Source organism: Drosophila busckii, chromosome 3L (genome assembly GCF_011750605.1).
Source record: "Drosophila busckii strain San Diego stock center, stock number 13000-0081.31 chromosome 3L, ASM1175060v1, whole genome shotgun sequence".
Classification (NCBI taxonomy): domain Eukaryota; kingdom Metazoa; phylum Arthropoda; class Insecta; order Diptera; family Drosophilidae; genus Drosophila; species Drosophila busckii.
This window is the reverse complement of record NC_046606.1, coordinates 5,106,866-5,123,234: the sequence shown is the minus strand read 5'-3', so window position 1 is coordinate 5,123,234 and position 16,369 is coordinate 5,106,866. Positions and strand designations below refer to the sequence as shown.

The 16,369-nt window shown below is 39.5% G+C and overlaps 4 protein-coding genes across 7 annotated transcripts; 1 reads left to right on the top strand and 3 right to left on the bottom strand.

Moving 5' to 3' along the window:
- LOC108600849 (membrane-associated tyrosine- and threonine-specific cdc2-inhibitory kinase) lies at positions 1-2,344 on the bottom strand. The gene is made up of 5 exons (XM_017988650.2): positions 2,178-2,344; positions 1,209-2,106; positions 1,000-1,145; positions 544-920; positions 1-482 (listed from the first exon to the last, which is right to left on the bottom strand). The coding sequence occupies exons 1-5, from the start codon at positions 2,235-2,237 to the stop codon at positions 335-337; spliced, it is 1,629 nt and encodes a 542-aa protein (XP_017844139.1). The 5' UTR covers positions 2,238-2,344; the 3' UTR covers positions 1-334.
- Positions 2,345-2,543: 199 nt separating this feature from the next.
- On the top strand, positions 2,544-3,777 carry LOC108600851 (transmembrane protein 11 homolog, mitochondrial). The gene is made up of 3 exons (XM_017988652.2): positions 2,544-2,667; positions 2,840-2,988; positions 3,048-3,777. The coding sequence occupies exons 1-3, from the start codon at positions 2,645-2,647 to the stop codon at positions 3,398-3,400; spliced, it is 525 nt and encodes a 174-aa protein (XP_017844141.2). The 5' UTR covers positions 2,544-2,644; the 3' UTR covers positions 3,401-3,777.
- Positions 3,778-4,746: 969 nt separating this feature from the next.
- On the bottom strand, positions 4,747-9,381 carry LOC108598636 (alpha-tocopherol transfer protein-like). Of its 3 annotated transcripts, none has more exons than XM_017985340.2 (2): positions 9,299-9,381; positions 4,747-5,787 (listed from the first exon to the last, which is right to left on the bottom strand). In XM_017985340.2, the coding sequence occupies exons 1-2, from the start codon at positions 9,365-9,367 to the stop codon at positions 4,768-4,770; spliced, it is 1,089 nt and encodes a 362-aa protein (XP_017840829.1). In that variant the 5' UTR covers positions 9,368-9,381; the 3' UTR covers positions 4,747-4,767. The 3 variants fall into 3 exon arrangements, with proteins under 3 accessions (XP_017840829.1, XP_017840831.1, XP_017840830.1); XM_017985342.2 differs by lacking the exon at positions 9,299-9,381 and adding an exon at positions 7,344-7,402; XM_017985341.2 differs by lacking the exon at positions 9,299-9,381 and adding an exon at positions 5,864-6,012.
- A 354-nt stretch (positions 9,382-9,735) lies between these two features.
- Positions 9,736-15,191, bottom strand: LOC108598790 (guanine nucleotide-binding protein G(f) subunit alpha). Of its 2 annotated transcripts, none has more exons than XM_017986440.2 (5): positions 15,154-15,191; positions 11,766-11,984; positions 11,535-11,703; positions 10,625-10,722; positions 9,736-10,560 (listed from the first exon to the last, which is right to left on the bottom strand). In XM_017986440.2, exons 1-5 carry the CDS (start codon positions 15,174-15,176, stop codon positions 9,864-9,866), a joined length of 1,206 nt encoding a protein of 401 aa, XP_017841929.2. In that variant the 5' UTR covers positions 15,177-15,191; the 3' UTR covers positions 9,736-9,863. The 2 variants fall into 2 exon arrangements, with proteins under 2 accessions (XP_017841929.2, XP_017841930.2); XM_017986441.2 differs by lacking the exon at positions 15,154-15,191 and adding an exon at positions 13,587-13,874 and having other exon boundaries at positions 9,737-10,560.
- Between the last annotated feature and the right edge of the window lie 1,178 nt (positions 15,192-16,369).

Genomic DNA, 16,369 nt, shown 5'->3' with positions numbered 1-16,369 from the left:
ATTATTGGAAGGTGGTTTGTATTTTTAATTTGCGTCTTTTTCAAATCGCACTTCGTATATATCACATTATTATATGTATGTGTATTATCATTCACAATTCGGATTACTTTCTATTAAAAAACAAAGTGACAACAAGTTCTTCTAAAGAAGCTTTAACATTACACAATAGTTTTCGGCCTAAAACTAGGGAATTCTTTTGTTTCTTAACTCTCTACATGCTAATTTCTAAACATATATATGTATATACATATATGTAACGATATTATCTGTTGATATATATGTATGTTTTTCAGAACTGATATATGCATGCGTATAAATTCCATTGCGTCGGAGCTCAATCCTCATCCATTTCCGCATCAAACAGTTTCTTACGCAGGATCGAAGACGTATCCAATACTTTTGGTGCTGACACATTGGCACGTGAGCAGCTGTTGCTTGGTATATTTCCGTTATCAGACTGTGCCTTTCGAGCTGAGCCAAAACTGTAAGTACACAATGAGAATATTCCCAATGTATAAAAATTATTCTGGCGGAGACACTCACCCTCGCTGCCAAGTTGTTTTATTGTAATTATGATTTAACGGTGTTGAGTTGACCAAACTGTTACGGCCACTGCTATTGCCCAACGGTGTGCCTTGATGTGACAGGTCCAGCGTGTCCATGGCCGTTAAAAAGTCTGAAACATAACGATCGCGATTGCCTATAGGCGTTGAACCTATCAGATCAAATTCCACACGCGGCACTCCACCGATTGCAGTCGTTGGTGAGGACGGCGCTGCTGCCGCTGCCTTGCCAGGCTGAGATCTTGGTCTAAACCAAGGTAATATTTCTAATATATAGAGAAGACAACGGTAAACAAGCGTTTTAAGATTGGCAATACGCAGCCAGGCAGCGCGACGAGTGCGTCTTAAGCATTTGGACTGTGAAGAAATAAATTTCAATTTAAATGCAATTATTTAAAAATTAGTTGTATTTTTATAAAAAGTACAAGCAGCTCACCAACAGTTTCAAGGTCACCATTGATCTTTCCTGCTTCTGCAGTTGCTGCAGCTTGGGATGCGCCAGCAACTGATCCGTTGTGGGCCTTTGCCGCGGATCGGGTGACATCATGCTTTTGATAACTTGCTGTAACTCTATAGATATGGCTGAAAAAAGGAAGATAACCCTTTATAGCGTGCAACTTCGGACGCTCCAGCAGATTTACTTACTGTTGATAAATTCCTCGGGCAGCAGGCCCTGGCGTAGCTCATGCCAGAGCGGACCATTAGCGGGCAAATCCATACAACAGGCCAGTTCCAGCATAGCAATGCCTAAACTGAAAATATCCGCCGCTTTCGAGAACTGTCCTTGCAATATTTCGGGCGCCATGTAGCGCGAATCGCCTTCTGTTGCCTGATGATTGTTGGCCTTATCCACATCTATCACCAAACCAAAGTCCGCCAGCTTGCAGTTGTCATCATCATCAATAAGCACATTATCCAGCTTGATGTCCAAGTGTATGAGATTGCGATTGTGCAGCGACTTCAAACCGCGCAGCAGATCCAGCAGTATATGCCAGATGCGTTCTTCCGGAATATGCCTGCAGCGATATAGATACTGCTCAAGATTTTCACGGCATAGCTCCATTTGCATAAACAGACGATCATACTGTTCCCATGCGCGAATAAAGCGTATGCAGTTCTCATGGCCAGAGAACTCTTCGTAGCGGCGCACTTCCTCCAGTCGCTCGGCACGGTACTGCTCGCCGCGAAACAATTGCTTGGATATTTTTACTGCATACAGTCGACTGTCGGAGCGATCGCGCACTTGGAACACCTCACCAAAGGAACCTTCACCCAGTTTGGCCAAACGGTCAAAACACTGTTCGAAATGGCTCTCATTGCAGCTCACATTGGGAGACGTAGGTGTTGCTGATGGTGACACTGGCAACAAGCCGGCATCGGACTCAAAGCCACCACGAAACGAGATGGCATGCGCTATCTGGGAGCTGTTTCCGGTGCATGAACCCAAGGACTGACTGCGATTCAAGTTGTTGTTCTCCGACGTAAGATAGCGCGTCTTGTACTTGGGCGGCCGGAAACGGTTGCTGTCAAGTTGTCCATTGAACTGTGGGCAAAAACAAAGAGATTTTCTTATAAGCCCCTGCTCCTGCTTGTTTAGTATTATGCCTCTTTTACCTGCTTGTGACGATGCTTGTCGTCGCTTAGCTCTGGCAGCGGTAAGCGGTGCCGTTCCATATTGATTTCTGTCTTAAATTCACTTGTGTTTTTCTTTATTTATTAAAAATGCTTTGCATTTTGAGTTCTTGCTGCATACCTTTGACAACACTATTAATTGAATTAATTGTGTTGGAAAGTGCATGCTATAATTGTTTAGTGCTGGTTAAGTGCAGAAACGTACATTAAAAATTCCAGATTTAGGAGAAAGCAGCAAGGTTTACTTTACTTGTGTTTATGCTTAAAACAAATCATAACACAATTGTAATTTGTACTCACGAACTATGTTCGCGCGCAATTGATTTTTAGGTACTTTGCAACACTATTCTTGGAAAAAAGCAACACAACTCTACAATCGCTAAGTTTGTTTGTTTTTTTGCACATTAATAAAAACAACGCGCAGTTACTTTAACAACAAATGCAGAAAAATGCATAACAGAAGCATAGACAAGTAAGTTAGTAATGCTTAAAGGTAGTTTACTAGCCCCGGCGTTTATGTATCAATTGGCTAAACAGTTATGCAATTACACATACTTACATATGTATGCATGCATATGAATGTATGTGGGTCTGATATGCAGTTTTGATAATTTTGTTTAAATTTGTTGCTTATTTATGTGCAGTACAGGCAAACAGCCTACGTTTCATGTCATACGTGAAGTCTACGACAGCTCAAATGCACACGAGCGCTTTGAGGCTGAGCTGGACAAGGCATTGGAGGCAAAAGTGGACTTTATTATAATTGAGCCGCCACGACTGGGCGATGAGACCGGTAACAAGCAAACAAACAGCTATTTGCGTGTATAAGAGTATAACAGTTGTATTCTGTAGGTCGTTGGATATGGGTGGGCAACTGCTTGCACAAAACTGCGGTGGCCACTGGAGTAGTTTCTCTCATATCCAGTTTACTATGGTATGACCGTCCAGTTATCGCTGCGCCCGCCTGTGCCCTGTCGCTATTTTGCACCGGCTTGTATACGGTATCTTGGAACTACGATCCTTGCTGCCAGTATCAGGTCGAAGAAAGTAATGAGGTTGCTTTAAATAAGCTGCCTCTAACCGACGTCTCCTCGCCTGTGATACTTGGCCATGCGCCCAACACAAAGACCAAGTATTTGCATCGCAGCGTCACATTTCTTTCGGCAGCGCTCTGCGCCTGGCAGATTTGGAAATCCTACAAATAAACAGCAATCTGTAATGCTACGAGAGATAGAAAGAGATACCGGCATTAGATCACTTTGAACGCCTCTTTTGGGGGCATGCATTTCAGCTTATGAATTTCCAATTTTCCAATCCTAGTTAATTTTTTCAAGTGGTTAATGTCCCCACTGTTAATGCGTGTCTCAGTAAGTGTTTTGATTACTCCAGGAAAGCTATCAAATGGCGCTTGCATTAACTAATGCAAAGAAAACAGAAACAGTTTTAAGTCAAAAGCAGAATGCACTGTAAAAACTAATTAAGCATAAAATTTTCTCCGTGTGTATGATTACTACTTATTATGATTGTTATTAGAATATAAATTTTAGTGCATGCGCGAGCAACTAAATAAAATGTGTTATTGAAATAAGTATAAAGTAATAGCAGTTTGCATGCTGATCTAAAACTGATTATAGCTGCTAAGAGAGCTTATGTTAAATTTATCTTTGTGTTTGTGAGAGTCATGCGCTTAGTAATCACAGCTGCTCTCTCCGCTTACAACCACTTGCATAAATCTGAGAGCTACCTAATTTAAATTGTGAGTAACCATCCATTGTATAGAGAGTCTTTGTCATACGCAGTCTATTTATGAGTTCCAACAGAAGCAGAGCTCTCTCGTCCAAGCGCGGCTTGCATTCAATTTGCGTTCAAGTATATTACACAGTCATAATAATGTGCTGACCCTGCAGTCTGGATCCTGTATACAACACCGTTGTAATGGAAGCTCTTCATACTTTGGGTAAGCTAGGCCGTTCGGCTGATAAGCTACATGCTTGTAAATAGGAAGAGTTCATTTAAATGTGCTACTTAACTTATCGCTGGTCAAGTTGTATCATGTGCTATTTGCTCTATTCCGCGCGTGCAGCTGTGAGGGATAACCGCGCTGCTTTCCCCAGCGATAGCTTCTATGTTGGGCACGACGAACGTACTCCCCTATTAGTGCATACTCCCACTTCAACTGCGATCTTTACAAAGGAATGTCTGCAGTGGCGTATCATTGTTCTGCTCGTGATGTTTATTGCTGCCCTAATTCTGGCCATCTATTTGCTCTGGGAACAATGTAAGCAATTTTTATAATCACGGTACGCGCAAGAATTGTTGTTTTAATGTAAATAATTTAATCTAAATATTGTATGCTGATATTTATGTAAATAAGTCTAGTTTCACATGACTTGTTTTTTTATTTATTGATTTGTTCCGAAAACAAAGCGCAGAGGATTTATTAAAGCGGGTGCCACCAAAGCGAAGCGTTTACTGTTCCTCACCAGGATACCAGGAGGTCAGACGTTACAATGTGCCATTACAAATTAAAGGATAATGCCTAGGACTAAATACTTATAGAAATATATGTCTGCTAATCAAACTCGAGCTTGCGAAAGCTGCCCTCAATGGATTCGATTTGTGAGACAAAATTGGTGCCGGCGCTGCTCTTCTCGGAGTTATAGCTGCTGCGCCGCTGTATGCCTCGATCCGAGAGCAGCATGCTCTGATCCAAGCCGAGTATGAGCTCGCGCTTGCGTGCAAGCTCCTGCTTCCATAGCTCAATCATCTCGCGCATGGGCATATGACCGCCCATCTCTTCTGGCAAGCAGTCGGCGTCCATGGCCTTCAGCAATTCCTTCTCGCTGCCATAGATAATGAGGCGGTTTTTCATCTTGGAGCTGACGCGATTTTTGACAAAGTCAATCAACCACTTGAGCGTGGAGGGAACGTTGATTAGATGAATCTCCTTGTGGCGCAATGGCAACGATTGCTCGCCCCATTTGAAGATTCGGGCAAACTCTGTGGGATTCCAATTCGTCACGTGGGCGGTGGTCACACCCGCAAAGTCACCCACATGACTTAGGCCGGTAATCTGCGTCTCCTGCTCCTCCATCAGACACTCGTAGGTGAGAAAATGCGCTTTTGCCTGATCACAGCTAGTGTGCACCTTTGGATTCAAGCCTTTGGCATTGATGATTACCACCCGACGGCCGTGTCTGTCGCGCCGTGGCGCCGCAAATATATAGCCCTGGTCGATTAGGTCTCCTAGGCGCGGCTCCAAAAAATCTAGTTTGGTGGACATGTGTGGAAATGTGCGCCTTATATTCAGATACTTAAGCAGCGTCTGCTCTGCCATTGGCACGCTAAACTTCTTGGCGCGCAGGAAGCGCAGCAGGAACGTATCATCGCAGCGCACATTTTGCAGATCCTCGTTCTTTTGCACCCAGGCACGCAACTGGTCCAGACTCTGTTCCCGCGTACACTTGTCTTCGCGAAGTTCACGCTTTGCTATTTTCAGCAGCGATTCCGGCAGCCCCTGCTCTCCTCCCTCAGCTATAGTCTCCTTTTCCTTCATGCTCTTAGTATTTGTAACTGTTGCTGTACCGCAAAACTGTAAGCAAAGAGCAAAAGTGAGCAGTCCAATTGAGAGCATTTGAAATATGTATGCGCCTGTATGTTATGTTAACCTTTTGCGCAGCAGAGAGTATAACAGTTGTGCTAAAGCTCTTGCGGCATGCAGTTGTAAACAGAAAAGAATGACCGCGCACGTGCGCACACAACAAGTGTAAAAGTAAAAGTAATTGTTTTAAGTAAAAATAAAAGCAACTTGTTTGTAAAAAAGGTGTCTTCTATGTTATATGCACACATATATGTGTAATACATATTATGTATAAGTGGGTAAGTGCATTTTGTTATTCATTTCATTCATATTGAAAAATTACATGCGTGCATACATGCGTAGCTGTTTTACACATACACAATCGCAGTCTAATTAATCAAAACCTTTTATTTGATTAAGCCTAATCAATGTATTATCTTTAATACAATAAAATAAGTAATTGGTTCAAGGTCTCAACAATGCCATGCGTTGATTTGCAAATATTTGCTAATTAGTTACAAGAAGTGGGAGAAACACAGCCGCAGACATGACAAAGCGCGTGAATCAGTTTGGGCTTCATACACATGCATACATACATGTATGTGCATTTGTATGTATAGTCTTCATATGCATGTAAATCATTTTCTTGCTTTGCTTTGGGCCGCAGCATCTTCTGCGCATTGAAAGACAATGGCTAGGCACAAACAGAAAACACAGAGACAACAACAGCGCAAATTAGTTCAAGTTCAAAAACTGTTGATCGAAAGCGGGTCAGGCAATATCTGAGTTTGTTTGATTACAGTATGTTTTTAGCTAATTAGCTAAAAGTATTGTTCACGTACATACATTCACACATGCATATAATGAGTTCAAGTCTTTGTACCGCTACTCTAGCTTTACTTTGCTTGCATAATCTTTTCATTTCATACGTACACACATGCATATGAATTTATGTTTATGTGTGTGTGCTTGACAGTTACTAAATTGCCCATTAGCAAATCAAAGCAAAGGAGTCTGCCAAAAGTTAAAGAGAAAGAGAGTGAGCGTAAAAGAGTACGACTGAGTAATTACAGAGCGAGGGGAAATGCTAATGCACTTGCTGTTAATGTAAATTCTTCTCTTTTACATTTCACGCTTGACAATGTTTTTAATCAATTTAATTGCGCTATTTTATTGATTCATGTTTAAGTTCATAAACAATTATTATTGTAATAAATTAGCATTTGTTGCATTTTTGCTTCTCAACGCATTTGCGAGCTTACACAAATTTGCATTTATTTGTTGTTTCGAAAATGTCATTGGGTAATGTGCGCCCACAAGAAAACAGTGAGAAGAAGAAGCAGCAGCGCAGTGGCGGTTTTTTTTTTTGCTGGGAGAGTTACAACAGGTGGAGAGACTTGGCTGCTTGTTGATGTTGTTGGTTAATGGGAGACTTGCAGCTGCAAGCATTTCTCAACATTTGTTTGCATTCAAAAGATTTTTGCGCGCAGTTATTTCATATTTTCTTTTTATTGATTTTAAATTGTTTTATTTATTTATTGGTTGCAATTTACACTTCACGCACTTACACAGGCTAATAGTTAATCCTTTCTTTTTAAATGATTATAAAATAAAGTTAAAGCCTTTATTTGGAGTGGGGATTGCGAGACAGACGAACTGAGCAGCGCGAACACTAAACCACGAATGATGCAAAGCAACACAGCCAAGTGGCTTGAAAGAAGCAAAAAAAAAACATGTTAAAGAAATTAACTGGATTATATAATGACCACACACACACACATACAGATGCAGACAGAAACAGGCCAGAAGCGAATTTCGTACCCGAATCCAAATGCAATTCGATCGGTTTTGGTTGCATGAAAAGACGAACAAGCTTTCGACCAAAAACCGAAACCTTTTGACCAGACGAACGGCCCAGACTTGGCGGTAGCTATATGTGAACACATTGTGTTTGTTGTAGTTGTTGCTGCCAGTTGATTGTTGGGTAATCCTAAAAGTTAGTTAGTCAGCCAGTAAGCCAATCAGTTGCTTGTCTTTCTATTTTCCTTTCATGTTTTTTATTTTAAGTTTATTATTTTCATGCCCATTGCACTCTGTCCACAGCGCCGACTTGTAAAATGGTGTAAAAATCAACAAACAAACGAAAGAAATATGTAAAAAAGCTTAATTTTAATTTCAGTTTTTGCATTTTCATGGCGCCCATTTCACAGCCACCTTGAAAGTGTGCATTCCAAGGGGTCCCCGCCTCCCTGTCGCTGCTCTGGCTTAATGATTATAAGAGCTAATGATCTAGCTGATATTTGAAACTGAAGTTCAGACGTCATTTGCTTGTAAACGTGTTTACTCGCCACTAGAGAGTTGGGTTTTGGTTTCTCGATTTTTGGGCGTTTGATATGTGATTTTTAAGACAATTGCAGTAACTTTGAGTTTTGAGCTGCAGAGTTTTGTAAAGGGAAAAGCGTTGGCTTTTGTTTCAGGGCCAACAGAAAATGTTACCCAATCCGAATACCTAGGGCGTGGGTTGCCTTTAATTTACGAGTATCTGCATCATTTATATGCTAAGTTTAAGAGCTCACTTTATGGCAGTGGGAAAATGTAAAACCTTTAAGTGTATTAATTATAGCTGATCCTAAGTTTGATTTTCAATGTCAAGCTTTGTGGTTTTCTTGCACATGCTAAAGACTTGAATTAAAACTAGATTTTATATCAGCCCTCGAATATCAATTATTATCAATCTTAAATTTACAGCGTGTGTTTGACCTTCCTCAACAGCTGATCGACCTACTCAGCCACATTTTTTTATTAAACATTTTTTTATGTGCTTCATTTTTGTGTTTTGTGCCTTGTGTAATGTGCACACTCATCGCTGGCACGTTTTTATATAAATGTTTTTCTGCGTTATTATTATTTTAATATTTTTTTACAGCAAGTTTGTTTAACGCGCACATTGAGAGAGTGATGACTACATTGCTCCACTTGCTCATAAAGATGTTGCTTCAACAGCAACAATAACTTTTAATAAACACATTACAGCGCACAATCTACAACTGTAAATGTGCCAAACAATTCGCAAACCAGGTTTCGTTTTTTTCTTTGCTGTTTTTTTTTTGGTAAAAACCTTTTTGAAATGTCTGATTGATGCCTTGCGTTTGAGCTTTTGCATTGGCTGTCGTGATTCCAGTTTTAACAATAATTAACAACAAAGAGATTCAGTTGTTGTAGCCTAATGACAAAAATTGTCAGTGCGCTTTAATATTATTAACCCTAGAATTTACCATTGCCAAATGGTCTGATCGCTAAGAAGGCTAATTATTAAACAATAATTAAACAAATTAGCCATTGTATTACAATATTGCCTTTTATATTTCTGACGTTTACTTGTCACTTGCCACTGTTAATGCGCTTTGTTAAATTTCAACAACAGCGACAACATTTGTTGTAAATAATTGCACAAGTTAATATTGCCACAGCTCCAGTTTCGCACAGGCTAACAAAAATACAACAATTATGCTTAAAAACTCACCTTAAACAATTTTGAATTCAACTTTTCCGACCCGACTGTGTAAAATGCGCTAAACTCGCTTTGAAGCATCCGCTGCCAACGAAGGTTCGGCACAGAATCAAGACAGTGCAGCAAATGCTGTGGAACCAGCTTTTACAACGGCTGCTGTAACAGCGAATTTCAAATTCGCCGCAAATTTAAAATTAAATTGGCGCCATTTCAAATTCGCCGCAAATTTGAAAATAAATTGGCGCCATTGCAAATCGATCTTGCAAACAGTGCTTTAAAGCGCAATGCAAAATTAGTGCTGGCTAACGTCATAGCTGATGTTTTTACAGCTGTTAAACAGTCTAATGTAAGGATAACATTTCAATTAAGAAAAGTGTTAACTTAACATAAATATGTTATGTGCTGTTTGTCTGTTTCTATTTTATTTTCTCTTATATTAAGCTTAAACTATTTTGTATTTAGATTTAAACTATAAATAATTTCGCTTAAACTTAACATTTCATTGTAGCAGAAACGTACAAAATCACAGTTGATCAAGGCGCTGTGCAGGCGGCCTTGAGAGATGGATGAAGCAGGCTTAGAAGAGTGTGGAGCCCGCCATGGTCATGTTTTCGGATAGAATCATTTGCTGCACGTCGCTAAATACGTCGCGTATGCAACGCGTATCTGTGGCAACGGTGAAATGATAATAGCACTCGCGCTCCGCTGAGCTAAAGTCGCAGAGATTGCGCGAGTTACGCTTGAATTGCTCCTGCGTAATGTCGATCATCTTTTGCTTGATGAACATCTTGGTCCAGTCGCACTCATCAAAACAGCTCTGTTGCTGCTGTGGCCGCTTGCAAAAGTCCTCAAAATCGGGAAAATAGTCGACAATATGCTTGCCGGCGCGTATCTTGCGTTCCATAATATCGTACTTGTTGAGGAAAACTATAAGGCCGGCGGAGGCGAGAAAGCGATTCTGCCATACGGCGCGAAATAGATTCAGCGCCTCCTGCAAACGATTCTGATTGCCATCTTCACGCAGATTCTGATCGAATTCACTGCAGGAAATGAGGAAGAGCACAGCCTGTATGCCCTCAAAAACTTGAATCCACTTGTTGCGCTCATCACGCTGGCCGCCCACATCGTACATGCGGAACTCTTGCTCACCACTGCCCACAGGCACACGGAATGTGATCTGAGTGATGCCCGTGGTCACTTTGCGACTATGTAAAATATCCTCCGTGCTGGGAATATAATCGACATCACAAATTCTCGCAAAATTATCGAGAAAGCTAAAGAGAAAGAAAAGAGGTGGTAAGTCAGAAACTCCTTTTTCGTAGTTTTAGTAACACTTACTATTTGGCGCTGTCCAGCAGAGGGAATTCATTCGAACGATCATAGCAAGCACGAATGCCCACATCATTCCAAAGCGTCGTAACATGATCACAGTACTCCTAAAATTATAAATAAGTATAAGATATGTATTAAGTTCCATGTGGCAACACGTGGACTCATCCATCAGTTAGAGAAAACCCAAAAGCGGAACAGGCAGCAGCTATTTATTTTCTTTTATCTTATCGCTAGGCTAATAGACTTGTGAATGATCTAGAGGTTGTCCAAAACATGCCGCATGTTTATGATTCAGTGACTAACTAAGTAGCACCTGCAGTCTACAAAAAAAAAACACAGACCTTTCTCCCAGGAAGTATACGCTTGTCAAAACACTTGTTGGAAAGTTTTCAGTTGTCAGACATACTCATTTAGTTAAATGCTATGGCAATCAATCAAATCGCCAATATAACGATAACGAAATTTCCAAACGTTTTGGCTGATTTTGTCGTTCGCTTGTCAAGCTAAAAAGTTCGTTCGTTGATCGCGGCATGCACTGCAAGAAATGAGTTGGTTCTCAAAAAGAATATTTTGAAAAATTCAAAAAAATATCAAAAACAATATGTTTCGCAAAAAATTAGTTTTCAATTTAGTTAATTTGCTTTCTAAACTAATTTACTATGTAATGCTTAAAGGGTATTTATATTTCTTGCTGTGCATGTCAAAATTAAACTGTCATTTAGAAGTGGACATATCTGGAATGCCTGCGTATCTACTATATAACGATTATACGACAATTTGGTGTGCGCTTTGATTCGAAACGTGTGTCGATGACGCAAGAGAACTCAATTCTTTACTGCGACATAATTTCAAGTGTTTCCAGCCAGGATGAGTGGGATTACTTAGTACAAAAACAATGGAAAAAGAAGAGACTTACCTCATTGAAATACTCAGGCGCCTCAGCAGGCAGAGATAGAATATAGTTGGCGCTACGCTCGCTGGTGCAGCTGCCAAAGCGCAGACCCAAGAGTCCCATATGCATCACCAGCTGATTGATAGAGTCGTGTATGTTCTGATAGATTTCTGGTATCTTCTCGCGGCGTTCGCTGTTAGTAAATAATAGAAATTATAGTAAATGTTGTAAAAGGAGAGTGGAGGCGGAACTTACTCGTCGGTGAAGCCGTTGATGTGTAGTATGCGCATTTGCTTAATGATGGTTGTCTTGCCAGATTCAGCGGTGCCCAGCAGCAGTATTTTGACCGTGGTGTCCTTGAAGTTGGAGCTTAGATCCTTGATCATATGATGATGCGTTTGTAGCTGTTGCTTTGGGTTTGGGGTATGCGCCATGGCTTGCTGCTTGGCTGCTGGTCGCAAACAGCGTAAAAGTCTGCAAAAGTCAACAAAAGCACATTCAAATATTGTTAAGTAATGCTAACAATAAAATATTTGCTTTGAGCTTGGGCTATGACTTCTAAGGAAAAACAATGCAGCGACAAGGTCTCAAAGTTTGGCTGGGTCTAGGTCTTTTTCTCTGGCTATATATAGCGCATGGTTAATAACAATTGTTTGCACTCTCGCTACGCGGAGCGTAATGAAATCTGTTTTTTTATTTAACCAATGATGTATGTTTAATTAAAACACACACACAAGAAAGAGAGAGAGCGATACAATAGATATCGAGCAATAGATAAAAAGAAATCACCGCCTACATTTTCTAACACAAATTGCCAATTTTCCAACTACAAGCCTTTAATTAGATCTATTGGCAGTATGGCAGGGGAAAAACAGACACGTGTCGAAGTCTAACAGTGCTAATTAAATTTCTAGTGCGAACTTTTCCGCTTTCACGCCTTCTTATCAAAATATGAATTCATTTTTTATATCATAAATAACTTGCACTTTGCACTTATCAGCATTTAAAGCCCACACTAGAGATCTTTATATCGACTTTGACGGAAAATCATTCATGGAATCAACTTGGGCCGGGCTGACTTTATGACGGGGTAATTTTAATTGCTGCTTGCCAAAAAAAATACAATAACAAAAACAATATCAATCACATGGCTGCTTGTTGTTGGCTAAGCCAGCTAAGTGCCCCCGCCCACAAAGGCGCTTATCAAGGCGCCTGTTTTCAGCACTCAAGATATTAAATTTTAACTTGTCACTCAACAAAAAAAAAAAAAAACACTTGGCTCGCGCTTTCTACGCTTGCTGATGAAACTGCAGCTATCAACAAATGTTATAATAAAGTTTTGCAATTAAGAAGAGTATACAGAGTCTATAGGAATTAACAATTGTAGTATCTTCATTTCAAATGTTCGTCATAGTCAATCAATTTGTAATAATCTCTAAGTCGAAGCTAATGTGGCTGCCTCTGTCTATTCTTTGGCATTCTTATCTAACTCTAGCCTAGTTGAACCATAACCTATGCCCGACTGATGCAATCGCTTAATCAACTTCAACACTTTCATATCTTTATGCAAAATGCCAAAATATTGTTAATTACACGTCATGAGTCAGGTGTGGGTTATCTTTACAGTGTGTAATTCATTATTTGATTTTAACTAGCCACCAATAAATAGTCATATGCTTGGGTGCAATTTATGGCCTTATTTACAAAATGGCATTGTTCATTGACCTTAATGTTTGTACTGTGGTGACTGCCTGACAACAGTTTTTGTATTCTGTAACTAGCTTGTAAATAGGTAACTTGGTTAACAGACTTGCGGTTGTCAAGCAACTAATCTGAGTGTATTGTTAGCGATACCAGAAACAGAACAGACTCAACTGCGTCTAAATGTGGAAAGTGATGCATAAGGATATTTAATTACTGCCGAAAAAACCAAATTTTCCCCTAATATTGTTAATTAGCGCTCATTTATTACTAAGAACTGATAGGCAATCAATTATTATTTTGCTTATCATATATGTATTTATATATACTTATGTATACTGATCTATACATATTTCTACATGGCTGCAGTCTTACCTTAGTTTCATTTTGAATTTTGGTTTAATTTTCACTTGTACACTTTTATATTTTTGTTGATCTATTTTCGTGCTTTTAGTTCTTTTGTTGTAGTTCTTTAGCACATTTACACAGAATTTATTGTGGAATTCCTTAGCTTGTTGACACTTTTACAGTTTCTGTTTATATTTATGTTTTAGAGTTGAGTTGTTGGCCTTTGTTTTGAAAGCACTTGAAAAACTTCAGAGCTCACGTTATTATTATTGTGGTATATACGTCTAGCGTTGGTTTTGGTTATCACAGCACTGAAGCGCAGAACAAACCGATTCTATGCTTAAATACTCAGGTCGAACGCCCGCCCACTTATCAGCGGTGCGAGATTTGCGAATCGTTTGTTAATTGCTCGTGTAGAGCTGTACAAAGTAAGAATATACACAATATACTATATCAGCGATAAGATATAGATAAACAATAGCGCTCGGACTCGGACGCATTGACCAACGTGAGCGCAAGCGGTTTAGCAAAATGCAAGAGAGAGGGAGAGTTAAGTCACAAGAGCTCTCTCTCTTTGGTTGGAGAATTTGTATTTTGGAGGACAAGGTAAATTCTCACGTCGCAAATTTTGACAAGTTGGTGTTAAAGTGGGCAGAACTCAGGTGGTTTCAACATTTCTAGGCACTTGCCAATGGAATTATACCTTCATTATGCAGATGCACTCGATTCGAATAGGGATTACGAATAGCAGAGCTATGAGTAAGTAGTTCAACTCTTGAACAGCCTTGTTACTGATAATGGAGTTCAGTGTTTGCATTCGTGACAACAATTATGACAACAATAACAAGTGCACAAAATAAAACTAAGCACTTCAGAGAACATGTAATTAAAATACCAGCCCCTAACTAAATCAATTGTCTATGAGTAACAACAGCGTTGTGCATGTGCCTAGACAGTGGGCCTATTCCTATGGAGGAATTGTAGTTATGAAGACTTATTCTTGTCTTCCGTAAGGGTTTTGGTTCACGAACGTACACAGTCGATAGCATTTGTAATCTCTGGTACTTCAGTTTTTAAATCGTGAACTTTTTGTAATATTTATGTCAACGGAACGAGGTTAACATCAAGTCGAGCTAACATCGATCCGATCAGCTATCACATTTCTGGGTATGGGGCAATGGCACGCTATAAAATAAAAAATCATATTGCTTTGTTTATTTGCACTGGCGTCTGGAAGTTGAAAATCTGTGATATATTTGATTATGGGCCTGGCAATTGGCATAATTATTATCTGTTTGCGGAAAATTTCCTTGAGAGATTGTAAACTGGTGTTTTATGATTTTGGCGCACGATATACGAACGTGCTTAGTCATGGGTTTCGCTAGCTTTCCTTAGATATTCTTATAACTAATGGCTTATCGAAAATATTTCTTTATAATTTGCTTAAATTCACGAGACAAGCCTTGTCGCTTGTCGCTGTTCTGACGAATACTGGAGATTATGAAAGCAAAACACTCGTAATACGAATTTGTTTACAACTATATACACTTTTGATTTCCAATTTAAAATACCAATGGTAGTAGTATCATCATACCCGAAAAACAAGTCGCCATTCATTGCGTATCAGTCTTGACGACCACTTGAGACTCTAGCTAGAAGCAGATCAGCGCTTGAGGCTTCAGAATGTCTATATACATATATGTAGTCACAGTCACAGTTCTTTTAGAAACTTTAATCAAGCGTCGAGCAGCGCACACGAGGAACACAACTGAAGGTCTGCTAATCGACTAATGAGCATAAGACCTGTACGAAAATGATAAATAAAAGCCAAAATTCCTATGTGCTTATGTTATATAAATTAAAGAAAAATCAAATTCGTGGCGCAGTCATAAATTTGAACGAGCTATTGCGATTTGGATCTTGGCAGGTTGTGGCGCTAATCATCGCCTAATCGCATTGATAAGTCGAAAGGCTCTCGACACTTTCGAAACGTCGCCCAGCAAAACAACAAAAAACTAGCGATAACTTTAAAGTTACTCAAGTAACTCAATTTTAAACTTTACTCAATTTTTTATATATAGCCAAAACCAAAGCAAAAATATACGTACAGGCAAAAGTTTGTAATGCCAGTTGTTAACTTTTGCAGTCTCTTGTGCCTAATGTAACATAAATTAGACAAATGTCTGTAATTTACAAGTTTAGTTTGTTTAAGAATAAGCACGTGAATTTCACACTGTGTGCAGTCGAGCCTTCCTCAAATTTGAGCAAATGTTTATTATATTATTACAGTATCTGTTTAGCAATTAGAGACTTACGTTGTTTCTAAATTTGTTTGCTTTTGCAATAGATCGTCTAAACGTGATTCAATGATCCATAAAATGCTATGACAGCCAGTTAGCCCCTAAGCGAACTTCGTTGACTGATATTTGCCATATCTCGTGGCAGAGATAAAGCTTTATTCGCCCGCATCTAACTCGAGCAACAACATATTGGTTATAAACAATAAGCGAACGCTGGAAACTCCGTTACTGTAGAGTGAGTGTTGTGGGTTGACATTGGTATTCGTATTTGTTGCCTCCCTCTGTCTCTGCTTTTTTGCCTTGTTGACAAGCATTTGATTAAAGAGTTGGGTTAACACGCGTTCCATGTATGGCAGCTACCCTAATGTTGATTAAAATTGATGCATTGCTTCGAAATTGATTGATATTATTATGGTACAAATTAAATCATTGCTATTTGAGATTTGTTGGTGAAAATGTTGCGCAGTTTGGCAATAAAACTATGTTAATCCAGACGAAACTTAGACTTGA